The sequence below is a fragment of the Lemur catta genome, chromosome 15 (assembly GCF_020740605.2).
Source record: "Lemur catta isolate mLemCat1 chromosome 15, mLemCat1.pri, whole genome shotgun sequence".
Taxonomy (NCBI): Eukaryota; Metazoa; Chordata; class Mammalia; order Primates; family Lemuridae; genus Lemur; species Lemur catta.
In genome coordinates, this window is record NC_059142.1 from 473,607 (window position 1) to 487,871 (window position 14,265).

At 52.9% G+C, this 14,265-nt stretch overlaps 1 protein-coding gene across 7 annotated transcripts in view; it reads right to left on the reverse strand.

Moving 5' to 3' along the window:
* Positions 1 to 14,265, reverse strand: part of LOC123621125 (myosin phosphatase Rho interacting protein) — a 138,508-nt gene that overhangs the window by 97,882 nt on the left and 26,361 nt on the right. For all 7 annotated transcript variants that reach the window (XM_045526972.1, XM_045526970.1, XM_045526967.1 and 4 more), the window contains exons 2-3: positions 11,040 to 11,117; positions 9,098 to 9,163 (exon numbers count right to left, since the gene is read on the reverse strand). In XM_045526972.1, coding sequence (XP_045382928.1) covers positions 9,098 to 9,163; positions 11,040 to 11,117 — 144 coding nt within the window. The remainder of the gene's footprint in view (positions 1 to 9,097; positions 9,164 to 11,039; positions 11,118 to 14,265) is intronic.

A 14,265-nucleotide genomic window follows, 5' to 3' on the forward strand; every position in this document is an offset into this window, starting at 1 on the left:
TGCAATCACTCCCTGGGCTCGGGGAGCTTTCCCCACACAAAGGGCATTCCCTCTCCTTCCTTTCCCTTCCTGGCCAAATAAAAGATTCTTCTGAAAAAGGGTTTTGTGGAGGGGGAAGAGAGCACGGAGGATAGGACAGATTAAGACACTAACATATTAAGCTGCAACCACAATTAATGCTGTAAATGGATCGGCTTATCAGACTGGTTTTGGACAGCATATTTCCTGGGGAAAAAAAAAACAAGCGAAAGACATGGTCAGGCAGGTGGGGCAGGGTACGGTGACCTGACCAGGGAAGAGAGTGGGGAGCCCAAGGTGAGGGTGGAGGGGATCCGCCCCTGGAGGACTCTGCAGCCCGGCTGTGCCGTCCAGTCCTCTGAACGAGTGTGAGCACTGCACGCACACACAAGCGCCAGCCGCTTGGCTTTGTTTTTCCAACCCAAATGTTTTCTATTGCAAACTCCCATAAAATAACTCTTTTTTGACAGTCCTTTCCCTGCCGCTACTTAATTAGTTTCCTAACCAATTATTCCAAGCTTTTCCCTTTCCTAATACCCAAAGCCATTTCCCTCTCCATGGGAGGGAGACGCCCAGCCCACCATGACCAGCCCTCACCCTGCAGGGCACCATGGCAGCGCTGCACAGAAGTCCACCCACAGCTCTGAAGATGACCCGCAAGGGCGCCAGCCACAGCCTGTCTTCCCGGCTGCTTCCCCAGCGGGTGCAGGCTGCAGACACTCCTCCACCAACTCAACAGAACTGCCGCTCCCACTGCCCCACCTTTGTGTCACTAAAAGAGCTGTGCGCATGACAAAGGGCTGGCCAGATGGCACCTAAGTGGGCAACGAGACACAAAACCATCTTCAGAGCCCCCTATTAATGAATCATGGGTGTCCAGAAGTTTCCCCAGTCAGTAGCCACAGGCACACAGGGAGGGCAGAGAGAAGAACATGGGTATCTAATTACGGCCCTGAACGCAGGTGGGCAGCTAATTACTATTTTGCTGTCCCTGACTCACCACCTGTGTGACTGGAAGGAAGGTGAGCACACTGGACAGTCCCAGTGAGACAGAAAGGCACCCACTGGGCACCTGAGGTCACCAAATCCTCTCAGTGTGGCCTGAAGTTTGAAGAGGAGGATTTTCGGGGGGAGGCCTACTTAAAACGTTTACAACAGAAACGCAAGCACCAAAGAACTGGGAAGGACAGCCGACCGGCCAGCTGGCCAACCAGCATGCGCTAGCACTTCTTAAGGCCCTGCTGGGGCGCAGATACCAGGCCTCAACCTTGAGGGTGCAGACCCACGTGGCGATAAGTGCAGGGTAACTCCAGGGCTTGAAAGGTGTCTTGCGGTAAGGGACACAGGAAGGAGGGACTCGTGTCTGACCTAGGCTGACTTGTGCCCTCTCCTGGCTCTCGAGAAGGATCCCGGGTGACCTGCAGAGCCTTCCTACCCCACCTGCGGAGGATGGCCTGCTCCCTCCTGCATGTTCTTCAAACATCCTCCCTCCCTCGGCAGGGCTCAGGCCATCCGTGTCTGACTCCAGTAACAGAGACACAGAACACCCAAACTGCCCCCATGCAGCCCCTTCCCTCTCTACCCCCCACTCCCCGAAGGCCAACTCCTAGGCCACAGGTCAGGACCAGGAGGTCAGGGCACCCACGGCCTGCCCTCACCTGCAGTCGAGCCCTTGTGGGCTAGTCTCAATTCCTCACTCATGAAACGCCCTGAATCAGACCACGGCTAGAAACCCCTGACTGTCACCCTCGGGAGCCTGCTCTATGCCTGGTCCACACAGCCCCACAGTTAACGCTGGCAGCGTCCATCCCCACCCTGGTTCCATGTGTGGGAAATGCCACACAGGCCTCCATGAAGAGTTGTAAACGACAAGAAAAAGCTACCGAAAGCCACACTCCCACTATCTGACAGACACCAGGTCCAGGCGCCGTAGGATCACCCTGCCAACTTCTGTTGAAAGGACAGGAGGGAAAGGAAGGAGGGAGCTTAAAGTGTAGTGCCCCATTTCCAGAGAGTGACGTCCACCCTGAAGGTCCACAGAGCCAGAGGACGTTCCTCCGCCTGCATGCCCGGTTCTAAGGGGTCACATTTCATACATCACAGTAAATCAGACTTTAGGGAGAAAAGGACGTAGCACTTGTCAGCAAATGGCTCCAAGTTCACTTCTGATTCCCCAACTCTGACAAGAGGGAGTCTCCAATCCCACCTGGGTTCATCTATACCCACAGCTTGTTCACTCCCCTTTTAACATACCAAAATAACTTAAATCTGGCCCGAAGACGCAGCAAAGCGGCTACAGGAAGCCCTGAGTGGAGCACAGGGCCCTCCCTGCCCACCTCTAATCCCCCCAGCTTCCTGCTGTCAGAAGGTCACCACAAACACCACCAGGACTAGCCAGTACCTCACCTTCTCGCCCAAGGATCAAAAGCCCTTGCTGTGCATAACATGAATGTACAGATCTTACCTCCAAATACTTACGCGTCATTAAGGATTTAATTGCTACAATTCTCCCTCCCAAAGAGGCAAAAACTATTCTTGGTTGTCATAATTAAATAAAGACAGGACCGAAGATTCACCCAAGGCGCTGTGCCCAGAGACATATAGTGGGGCTGGGGGCACGGACTGGAAGCACCTTCCAAACACCCCCGCCTTGTCCACGACTGACAACCCCCGGGCTGCTGGCCCTGACTGTGCCCCGGCCCACCGAGTTGCCAGGGCTCCCTTCCTGCCCCCAGGCTCATGGACATAAGCCCCCACATGTGCCTATGAGTTAACCTATAAATGTGCTCACGCATCTGCCACCACTGGCAAAGACCTCAAAGACATTCACTACTTCACAAATGTTTAAGAAATAAGTTCATGATTTTGGAAACCACAAGTTTATTAAATGGTCGACACAAGAAGAGGTGCCTTTCCTGAGCAGGCGCGCGACCTGGGCCCTCAGGCACCTGGGTAATTCTGCCACAGGAGGAGTCCCGTCTGGTCAGGGCATGTTCTTTACTGTGGCTGCCTGGGAGGGCTTAGGAGGGAGGGGTCAGAAATACTCTTAAACTTCAACTAAAGCAGCACCTGACTGCATCCGTTTTAAAACATGTATTAAGGTTCCACTTAAAGAGTACCACTTAAAGACAGAAGTCTTGGCCGAGCACGGTGGCTCACACCTGTAATCCCAGCACTCTGGGGAGCCAAGGCGAGAGGATCACTTGCGCCCACAAATTCAAGATCAGCCTGGGCAACGTAGCATGACCCAGTCTGTACAAAAAGTAAAAAACATTAGCCTGTCATGGTGGCATGTGCCTGTAGCCCCAGCTACTCGGGAGGCTGAGGCAGGAGGATCCCTTGAGCCCAGGAGTTGGAGGCTGCAGTGAGCTGTGATCACACCACTGCACTCCAGCCTGGGCGACAGAGCGAAATCCCATCTCTTAAAAAAAGAAAAAAAAAGATGGAGGTCTCCCAACTAAAAGTCTGAGTTAAAGTTATTTTTTAAAATGATCGCTACTCTGACAGCAAGCATAGGACTAGAAACGAGCGGCTGAGCAGAAGATGAGGGAGGAAAGCCCAATATTTAGCCCAGGAGGTTCCCACAGAGGCAGCGGCAGTGAGCACACTCAGCCACTGCGCACACCAGAGACAGCCAGCCCTGCGGAGCTCCTCCTCCGCCTGCACAGCAGGGCCCCCGCCTCCTCCAGACTGGAGCCCTTCGGGAAAGCAGGAAGGCCAAAGCAAGGCTAAAACATGACAGATTTAAAAATAAATCTGAAAACTCATCCATAAAACATCTTCCCCAGTTTCCTGTCTTGCTCCTTCCTATCCTTTCAACATGAAGGGTCTCCAGGCCAGAGGAAGCTTCTCTGCCCCTTGGACAGTTATAGACACTAATTTCTTAATTGTTCCAATTTCTACAAATCTCTCTGAATTTATATTCATATACGTCGTAAAAAAGAAGGCAGACCCCATAGGATCTCAAGCCAGAAGCGAGCTTCATTCGATGGGCATCAAAGACATGGGTGAGCTCCTGTGGCTGGGCCGACCTACAACTACAGACAAACCGAGGGCAGGAAGGGCTCCAACTCTTCCCCTCCCACACTCAGCAGCAGGTGCTGTCAGAGCAGTGATGGAAGCATTTGGTAAAGCAATGACACCATCCCTCCCTCAGAAGAAGCCTGCCCTGCAAACGCACCCCAGGCCTCCCACTCATTAGCTGAGTGACCTCACAATCTCTTTGGACCTCAGTCTCTTCATCTATGAAATGGACACAATATCTACCAGGCAATGTCCTTATGAGGACCAGGTTGAGAATGTGCATAAAAGCCAACACAGAGCCTGGGGCTGGGTACACTCCTCCTCCCGAACCAGGAAGGCAGCCAAGTGCCACCTCTCTGCTGCCAAACTTCTCTGCCTCCCTCAATCCCTGCTGCCTGTAAAAGCACACGCATCGTGGCTCTTCTAGGGATGTAGTCTTCACGTGTCCATGTGAATGCCCACAGGTATGAGCTTCACCACAGGAGGGACCTCCTACTGGCCGCGTGTCCTCACCCACAACAGCCACTATAGTTTCCAAAGAATCAGACAGAGGGGAAGTGCCTCAGCTCAGCCCTTCCTCTCACCTGCCCAGGCAGCCTGCCTAGGAAAGCTCCAGGCTAGAGGAAACCAAGTCACGGCATGAGGCAACAGCTTTCAAATGTTAGTGCTCCCTAAAAATCACAGGGAGTGGCTATTTAAACTACGGGTTCCTGACCTTGCCCTGCAGAGATTCTGAAGTAGGGCAATGTCTGCAAAACGATGGCTCAGGGAGCAAAGGGGTGGGGGCTCGGCTTCAGGGGAGGGAGAGAAAAACCTCACCTGATGGTTCCTAAAATCAGCAGGGCCCAGTGGCAATGCCCCTCCTCCCACACTCTCCTGCAGCACCAGCACCTGTGTACTGCTCACAGCTTTAAGACAACACCAGTAGTAACAGAAATTTGTCAAGGATGAGGTGGGCAAAGCTCCTAAGATCAAAGCAACCCCCTGGGCTCTCCTATGAGAAGCACACTTTAAAGGAGCCAGAATCCTAGCCTTGGAGGGCTCTGAAGATCCTCACACATAGTACAAAGGCACCCCAAGTTGATTTCTCTGGCTGGACCTTCACATCCTATGGGACTGACAAACCCACAAGTTGCCCCCAAAACAGGCACATACTCAAGAGCTAAAAGTGTTTTCCTCAGTAAGTGCGGGGATGTGAGCTGAGCTAAAAGTCCTTAGCAAAGCCCCCACACGGTCACGCTGCTCTGGCCTCTCCCAGCTCTCCAGGACCCTTGCGGCAGAGGGCAGCTCTTAGCACCACAGCCTGCCTCGGAATCGCACCTCACAGTCGCTCCAGGGCTCCCGGGCGGGACGTGCTCAGCGGCAGTTTGTCTCCGAGCAGACCCGGTTCAAGAGCATTAGACCTGGCACAATCAGAAGAGCAACAAAATCCTGACACATGCTACAGTATGGATGAACCTTGAAGACACTATGTCAAGTGAAATAAGCCAATCACAAAAGGACAAACACTGTGTGATCACACTTACATCAAGTACCTAGAGCGCTCGAATTCACACACAGAAGTAGACTGGTGGCTCCCAGGGCCTGGGGGAGGGAGTAGGGAGACACCATTTAACGGGCACAGAGTTCCAGTTTCACAAGATAAAGAGAGTCCCAGTGATGGAGGGTGGTGATGGCTGTACTTACGTGAATGTGCTTAACGCCACTGAACTCCACACTGGAAAATGGCTAGGAGGGTATTAATAAGTGGTCTGTTGTATGTATTTTACCACAATTAAAAACAAGAACGTAACATTAGATCATCCTTCTGCCTGTCACAGGCCCATGGCCAGGAGTGTCCCCCCGGCTCGGGGTGCTGCCACCTCCCTTCCTGACCTGGTGCCCCTCCCAGGAGCTTCCAGTGACGTCCGGGCTCTGGTGACACCGGCGCCTTAGCTTTGCATCAGTTCTTAAAAGCTCAAAGGAAAGTGGCAGAATTTGGCCAAATCATGCGGAGCATTTCACAGTGGGACAAACAAAGGCAGAGGAGAGAGGCGGCAGGTCGAGCTTCCAGATCCTCTGATCTGTCCACTCCTGGAAATTCAGGGGCCCAGCCAAACTCCTCAGGCTCCTACTTGTCTTTGAGGCTGCCCTGAGCCCACCTCACCTCAGACTGCATTTGGGAAATTTCTTCTCCTTTTTTGGGAAAGTTGCCTCTCCTCCACACCCACCAGTTACAGGGTATGTGGGTGTATCAGGAAAGAAATTTCCCAAAAAAGGAAAACAGATTCCCCAAAGTTAGTCCCATCTCAGAGCTGCCCAGAGCGGCAACAGGCAGCCCCTCCGGGACAAGGCCTGCCGCCCTGGCCCCAACGGAAGTCCCCAAGCAGAAGGGCCTCCCGAAGCAGCCCTGGCTGGATCCAGGGCCTGGTTCCCCAGCCCGCCGCCCCCACACACTGCGACCTCCTGACACCACCTTCCTCTCCAGCCCCAGCCCAGCAGGGCTGAGACAGCCCCTCTCTATTCTTCAGAGATCTCAGGAGGTTCCTTCCCTTCTGCTGAGTAACACCCACCCCTCCTCCACCACCAGCACGACCCCAGACAGCAAGCCAACCCCACCCCAGCCCCACCCTCACTCCCCACCCTCACTCCCCACCCTCACTCCCCAGAAATCCGATTGGTGAGTCCCTTTGTGCTATTTAAGAACAGAGCTAATAACAAATCAAATTTATATCTTAATTTTTAAAAATAAATAAACCACTGACCAAATCACCCAGGGCTTCTCAGCTTGGCACTGTTGACATTTTGGGCTGGATCCTTCTTTGTGTGGCGGGGGACGGTGCTGCTCACTGCATAGTAGGACACTTAGCAGCACCCCTGGCCTCTACCCACTAGATGCCAGTATCATCCCTGCCCCAGCTGTGACAATCAAAGATGACTCCAGACATTGCCATGAGGCCTGGGAGGCACAATGTCCCAGGCTGAGGACCACAGCTCTGCTTCTAGGCACTCACAGAAAAAGCTTCCAGAACCACAGGAGTTCAGCCCACATGTGAGCCTGCCTGGAAGGAAGTTCTGCTCCAGGTCTCAGCACAATGCTGGCCTGGTTGGGGTGGGGGTCTTAGCTGTGGGTAGGCCAACCGCGGAGTTGGAGCCGCTGGGCTCTGGGTTGTCGGCTCATCCTGGGGAGTGGCCACAAAGAACCAACCTGATGCAGACCATCAGACACGGGACAGGCTCCTCCAGCCCCACCTCCTCCTACCTGTTCTCTACCCCGACTGCCTGCTTGCAACTTTCCGCCACTGACCTCCCTGACACAAGGGCAGACCTCACAAGCCTACAGGGATGCTTCCGGGGAATTTCAGCACAACTGCCACTACTCCTGCTCACTTGCAGACACGGTGCCACTTCACTCCCAGAGTGCAACACATGCGACAGCCCTGCTCTGGGTGGGACAGCACCGACTGGCGCAACGGGTCAGTCTCTGCAGCTCCAAGGTCAACTGCCAGAAGCCCAGGGCCAAACACTGCCAGCTCTAGGCATGCCCCATGTCCTTTCTTCAGTCCAAGTTTGTCCTGGGGCTTCTTTCTTTCCCCACTTCCCCGGCCCGGTCCCTTCTCTGCCCCAGCACCACATGAAGTATCACCCAGCCAACATCCAGGCTGCTGGGAGACCAACACGTCCCACAAGGTGTCAGCACTGTGGCTTGCCAGCCTCAGTTACTCAGGAGCCATTCCTGGGATGCGGCACGTGCTCTGCATTTGCACCAACACAAAGGCGTCCCCTCTTCGTGCCTGCATAACTGAGCCAGGAGAAGAATGGATTTTGCTAGATTTCAGTTATGCCTAAAGAAAGATTCCCTGACTGGAATAATCAGTCATCAAGGAAAGTCCAGGGAGCTCTGCTTTTCAGCATGGTTCATGTACCCTGTCTAGCCTGAATGCAATCCAATGGCCTCGTGAGGTCGCTTGGATACTGCTGGTTGGCCACAGGACTTAAGACCCAGTCAGCCAGCCACAGGGAGGGCAGGGGAAACCTTGGGGCTTGCAGGAGTTCAGCCCCCACTCCAGGACTAGGGCCACATGATGGCCAAGGCGGGAAAACACGAAGGGCAGCGTGGGGTCCACCCTCCAGGTCTGCTTCCTCGCCCCAAGGAAAGGCCAAGTGTACCATCTCCCTGTCCCTACCCTAGCAGGGTCTGAGGCCCAGCAGCGCTCACCTCCAACTACTCTGCACCACAGATGCTCCCACACAAGACCCTCTGCAGGCCATTCATGATGCACAGACACGTTCATAAGAAAGAACGAGAATGAAGAACATTCTTTTTAAGAAGGAATCAATGAGGTGACAGTCGGTATGGAACTAAGGTATCATACCTATTAATTCATACCAGAAACAAAAATACAATAAAGTATCACATCACAAAGGTTAGGATTCATGTGTGCAAACAGACCCACTTCTGGCCTTTGCACATGTGAGCTATAATGACCATCCCCAAACCCCAGTGCCCCGACTGTCTGGGAAGGCCTTTGTAGAGCAGAGTCAGCTACTCACACTTCCAGACGCCTGTCTCACCGCTGCAGCGAAGAAACAAACTCTGGGAAGGACAGGTGAGGTCAACCTACCTTACATGGTTGTGACTAGATTTTCGAGGACAGTCTCAATTTTAAAATGCTGCCTACACATGTGCTCAATGCCCACCTGCCCCACCCAGCACCTGCAGGTCCAGGCTGTGCAAGCCCTCACCATGACCCGGGACTTTGTGCTCCCTTTCCCCTAACGAGGAGTGCTCTGGCCAAGTCCAAACTCCTATGAGCCTTGAATAGATAGAAGTGACTTCCCCCTCACTACTTCCTCTCATCCACGACCACTGAAAAAGATGCTTCAAACCAAAGGTCTGGGTTTTTAGGGCCATCTCCACCAGCTGCCACAGTTCTTCAAAGCATTCCAGACTCCCAGACAGAAGCCCAAGTAGGAGCACACAGCTGCTGCACTCGTACACGATGACGCAAACAACAAGGCAATGAAGGGGGTGGATGGAGGATGCGGACAGGGAACGGGGGAGGAGGACACTCACCATCTCATCCAAGGCGTAGCGCAAGAGGCCGTGCTCGTAAAGAATGAAGAACCGCCGCTGCCATTTCTGCAACAGAGCACAGGGTGGGTGCTTAGGTGGGTCCAGGTCCCAGCCCCGGATCTCAGCATGCTGAGTCCCCACGTCTAACAAACCCAAGTCTAAGGAACACCAGCTCCACAGACTCCATTTCTGGGGCAGATGGCAGAAAAAGACAGACCCGAGGCATAAGAGTGGTGATTCATTAGCCAGGATTGGGCCAGGAGAGAAGCCCAAATCACATGAGTGATTTGTGTTTCCACACGAGTTATTGAGGTTTAACAAGAAACCTGTTTATTAAAATTTGGAAGCCCCCGAGGAGCAGAAACAATGTATTCCTACAGCACCCAGCACATGTTATGTGTCAATATTTATTTGGTGAATGATCTGACAGGACACAGAATAGCCAGGAGTGCCAAGGCACTGATTTACCACATCTGGGAAACTGCCATAAAAGGGGTTGTTCTGATGACCCACTGTGAGAGAGGAGGCAAAAGACAGCCGGGCTCCAGAATTCACTAAGGGGAAATGAGCTAACAAAAATCAAAACAGAGGAGGAGCAAGACCAGTGGAAATAGCGCCAATATCCAGGGAATGACAGGCCCGCAAACAGTGTCACCCTGCCTCTCCACTCTCCATCCATGGGCCAGGCCACGGGGGCGTGCCCACGGCAGTCAAATGCCACCAAGAGCTGAAACGAAAAGAATTATCAGGATATATATCTTCCTTTTTGTGAGGAGAAGGGCCTGGTCTCTAACACAAGACCGTTGGCCTGGCCACGGTTGACCCGCACGGCTCCCAAACCCCAAAGATCACCCTGAGGGTCCATGACCTATTTTCAACATTTCAGAAGGCCCAACAATGTTCAGATTTTTACTGGCAATAGGGCCACAAGAACTAACTATAAAATCATCTCTTCTGCTTTGGGCCAGAATTATATAATTGACAATGATGATTTTGTCATCAGAAGCTGGAAATGGCAGTTCTGTACAACCTTAATTTAATATAAAACAAGAAAATGAACTGCACCATGGAAACTGCAGTCTGGCTGAACCAGTCACTCCCAAGTCCCCCTCCTGGGTGGCATGAACAGGGACTCCAGTGGCCTTGCCGAGATGGCTAGGTGTCTAGGGCGAGGCCACCTGGACATGTTTCCCAGGAACATTTCCAGGGCTCCTATGTGCTATGTGTTGTCTTTGAAATCAAAACCTATTCCAGAAGGAATCCCAAAGACCAGAGACACACTGCAAGGTCTGTGGGACCAGAACGTGCAGCCCTGAGGTTCCATCCAGAGGATACATTTCAGGGTGAGGAGGGGGTGAGCAGCAGGGACTCAGACAAAGGGGATGGTGAGTGCCCAGGGGTGCAGGGGGCAGAAGGGGCAGAGCTTGAGCATCACAGGGTATAAGCAGCAGCACCCACAAGAGGGCTCTTGAGGAAGCAAAGACAGTGTTTTAACTGGAGTCAAATCCAAAGGGGTTTCCTGGCATGGGAACAAACTCCAGGACAGGATGACGCTGGATTGACCATCTCTAGCAGCCGCCCCACAGGCAATGCAAAGTTTAGGGAAAGGCCAGCCGAGGCCTCCAGGCCTGCAGCCCACCAGAGCTCAGGGGAGGAAGGGGTCAGGGTGGCGTGCTCTTTTGCTGCTTCCACTTAACTATTCCTGTAAAACAGAGACACCCACATGAGAGCATCTCATTTTGAAGGAAGGAACATGCATAACTATGTATATTGAGACTTTTTCCGTGGGACCTACCAAGATCGTCACCTGGAGGGCCCCTCTGAGCCTGCCATCCCAGGATCCACTGTTCAACTCCCCACCTCCCAGCTCTGTTCCACCAACACACCCTCAGGTGGGCCTCCTCCTCCCCTTCCTCTGCCGAGAATTCACGGATGCCCTTACCCGAGACCGGTGCACCGGGTTGTCAAAGTCAGTCCCATCTGGAGCCAGGAGCAGCCAGCCACCATAAATGGGTTTTGCCTAGAGGAGAAAAAAGAGGGCAGATCATCAGCAGCCTGGGACCACAGAGAGAAAACAGGTCAGTTTAACAGCAAGCACTCGCTGGGAACAGAGGTCACCTCTGCCCTGCAGACACTGTGCACTGCACGCCCCCCCACTTCCTGTGAGGCTGGTGGGACCCCGGTGTGAAGAGGGGACAGCAGGTCCCAGCAGGAGTCTGAGAACTTGTAGAATACAGGAACCCCTAAAACACATGCCGTCACCCTCAAGTTCCTGATCAAGCCATCAAGATCAGGAAAAAATGGCATTTTATTCAACAAATATGTGAGCGTCAACATGTCCCAGGCACCAGGAATATAACGTCAACAACACAGTCAAAAGCTCTCATCCTGCAGACACAAAACAGGGCCTGGGAGAAGAGACTGCTTTAGTGATCAAAGCCAGCTCTGGGCAAAGAATCATCAGCTGACCGGCTGTGTGGCCACAGGCAAGAAACCCTCTGAGTTGAGTCTCCCATTTGAAAACTGGGGGTGATAACAATTCTATCTATACCTCATAAAGTTAATGTGCAGATTGATGAGATAATGCAAGTAAAGCCAGCATGGGAATGTGAAACTGTGCTGCCACTTTGGAAAGCAGTCTGGCAGTTCCTCAAATGGTTCAATGTCAAGTCACCATAAGACCCAGCTATCCCAGTCCTGGCATACACACCCAAGAAAACTGAAAACAGGTGCCCAAATAAAAACTTGTACAGGAACATTCATAGCAGTATTGTTCATAACCAATGGGTTCATAATCGCCAAAAGGTGGTAAGAGCCTAAATATCCATCAACAGACAACTGGATGAACAAAGTCTGATCTATCCACACAATGGAACATTATTCAGCCACAAAAACGAATGAAGTCCTTGGCAACAATATGGATGAACCTCAAAAACATTATTCTAACTGACAGAAGCCAGACACAAAAGCCCACATATTGTAGAACTCCACTTATATAAAATATCTACAATAGGCAAATCCGTAGAACCGAAAGCACGTGAGTGGTTGCAGGGACTGAGGGGAGGGGGATGGGGAGTAACAGCAAATAGGTACAGGGTTTGTTTTTGGGGTAATGAAAATGTCCTGGAATTAGATGATGGAGAAGGTTGCACAACATCGTAAATATGCTAAAAACCACCGAACTGCACACTTTAAGAGGGTGAATGTAATGGTGTGTGAATTATATCTCAATTAAGAACATTGATCACGGTGTCTGGCCTCTAAGTTCTCAACAGATGTCAGGCATTGTTACACTTACCATCCACAGCCCCCCCGCTCCCAAGACACCGGGTAGGAGCTGAACGTGGCAACAAGACTGAGACAGACACTGGCTGCATCTCCCTTTGGTGAGGAGAGGTCGGGAAAGGTACGACCAGGCCTGTCTACCCACTACCCTTCGGAGGACAATCACACACGTTAAAACCAGACCTCTGACTGCTGCTTACATATAGGCTGATCTCTGGATAAGCCTCAGGGGTTATAACATGCTTTTTATTGAACACTCTCCAAACTGGGAGGCCCTGCCACTCCACCTTATTTGGTAGCTGTGGACCCCGTGATTCAGAGAGGGCAGGTCACTTGCCAGAGGCCACAGAGCCTCCAGGCTAAACCAGGAACCCTCTCTTTCCTCAGCTTCTTTCTGCAGGGTCCTCAAGGACCCTGGGAAGCAGTGGCTTTGCTCGTGACCAGAGGTGCTATGTGCCCAGGGCAGGGGGCAGGCTGTGGGAAGGACAAGACAGACTCATTTTGATGAAACAGGAGTGGGCACTGGCCCCAAGTTAGAGGGACATGGCCCAGGAGGGCCAAGGGGTGCGTGGAATGAAATCTCACCTGGGAAGGCAGAAGCGAAGGGGAGTAGAGGTCTATTTTCTCTGGAGACACTAGCTGCATCTAGCTAGGCCTCTGGCAGGCGAGCTCAGACTCTCCCCACACCACTCCAGGGGCACACTCTAAGTGGACTTCAACCAAGCACATGTAAGGTACAGGAAAATATATCTGGACCCAGTGACTCCCCACTTAGCCTCCTGCCAGCCTGCAGGTACCCACCTGTGATGTCAGAGGTTAGCCCACAAGGCCATCTCTCCACCTCTAGCTTGACTGTGCACCACCTTCCTAGCCTTTGCCTCAGGGCTTTGGGTGAGGTCACATTATTGGCTACATTTTTCTGGCCTTTCCCAGAAGGGGCAGACTGGTACACATTCCCTCAGAACTCAGGCCACGGTCTCAACCCAGCATGTCGGCGAACATCTGCTCAGGCCTGCGTGCACAGCCCTGTGTCTGCACCAGGGAGCCTTCAGCAGCCACCTTGCCGGGCTGCAACTCCCTAGCACACATCACCCCAGAGGGGACTGGTCCAGGTAGCCGGGCCAGGCAGACGCATGGCATGGGGCAAGAACAAAGGCTCTGGCAGGAGGAGCAGGCAATAATGCCCCATCAGGCAGAAGACCCTCCAGGCAAGGACACGGCTGAGGCATGGGCGCAAAGGCAGGACAGGCCACGCCGTGCCATTACCCAGACCTAACCCACGAGTCCAGAGAGCCAAGGCAGGACCAGACCCCCACCGGCCGCACCACTGCCTCCCCAGCTCCCCCACCTGAGCCTCTCTCCTAGCCCTCAGTTCTCCACTGAGACAGCCCTTCCTCAACGCAGCTGTCCTGACCCAACTTGGTCAATCTCTAGTGACTCACCTCTGTCATTAAGATAATGACACACTGCAGAACTAATGTATACCTATCATTTCATCATGTAATTACACTGCTATGACACATTCCCCCAACTCCAAGAAGGCAGGGATGGAGTTGGCCCAGCTCCAGCGGCATCCTCCGTCCCGATGTGAGCACACAGAGGGTGGGGAGGAAAGCGGCCAGCGGGAAGCTCTGGGTGCATGACGTCCTCTGAGCTTCCTTCTGCTTGGATAACCTAGGTCCTGTCCTCGTCCCCCAGGTGAGGGAAAGGCCTCCCAGGAAGAGCTGCTGCTTCTCCCACTGTGTCTTGGATTACCTAAAAATGCCGTGTCCATCCCACCCTACCCCCATCCCCTACCACAGCAGACTACACATCTGTGAGTCCAAAAGCACCCACAGACAAGAGGCTCCCTAGCACACCTCACCTGCTTCCTGGGGTGGTAC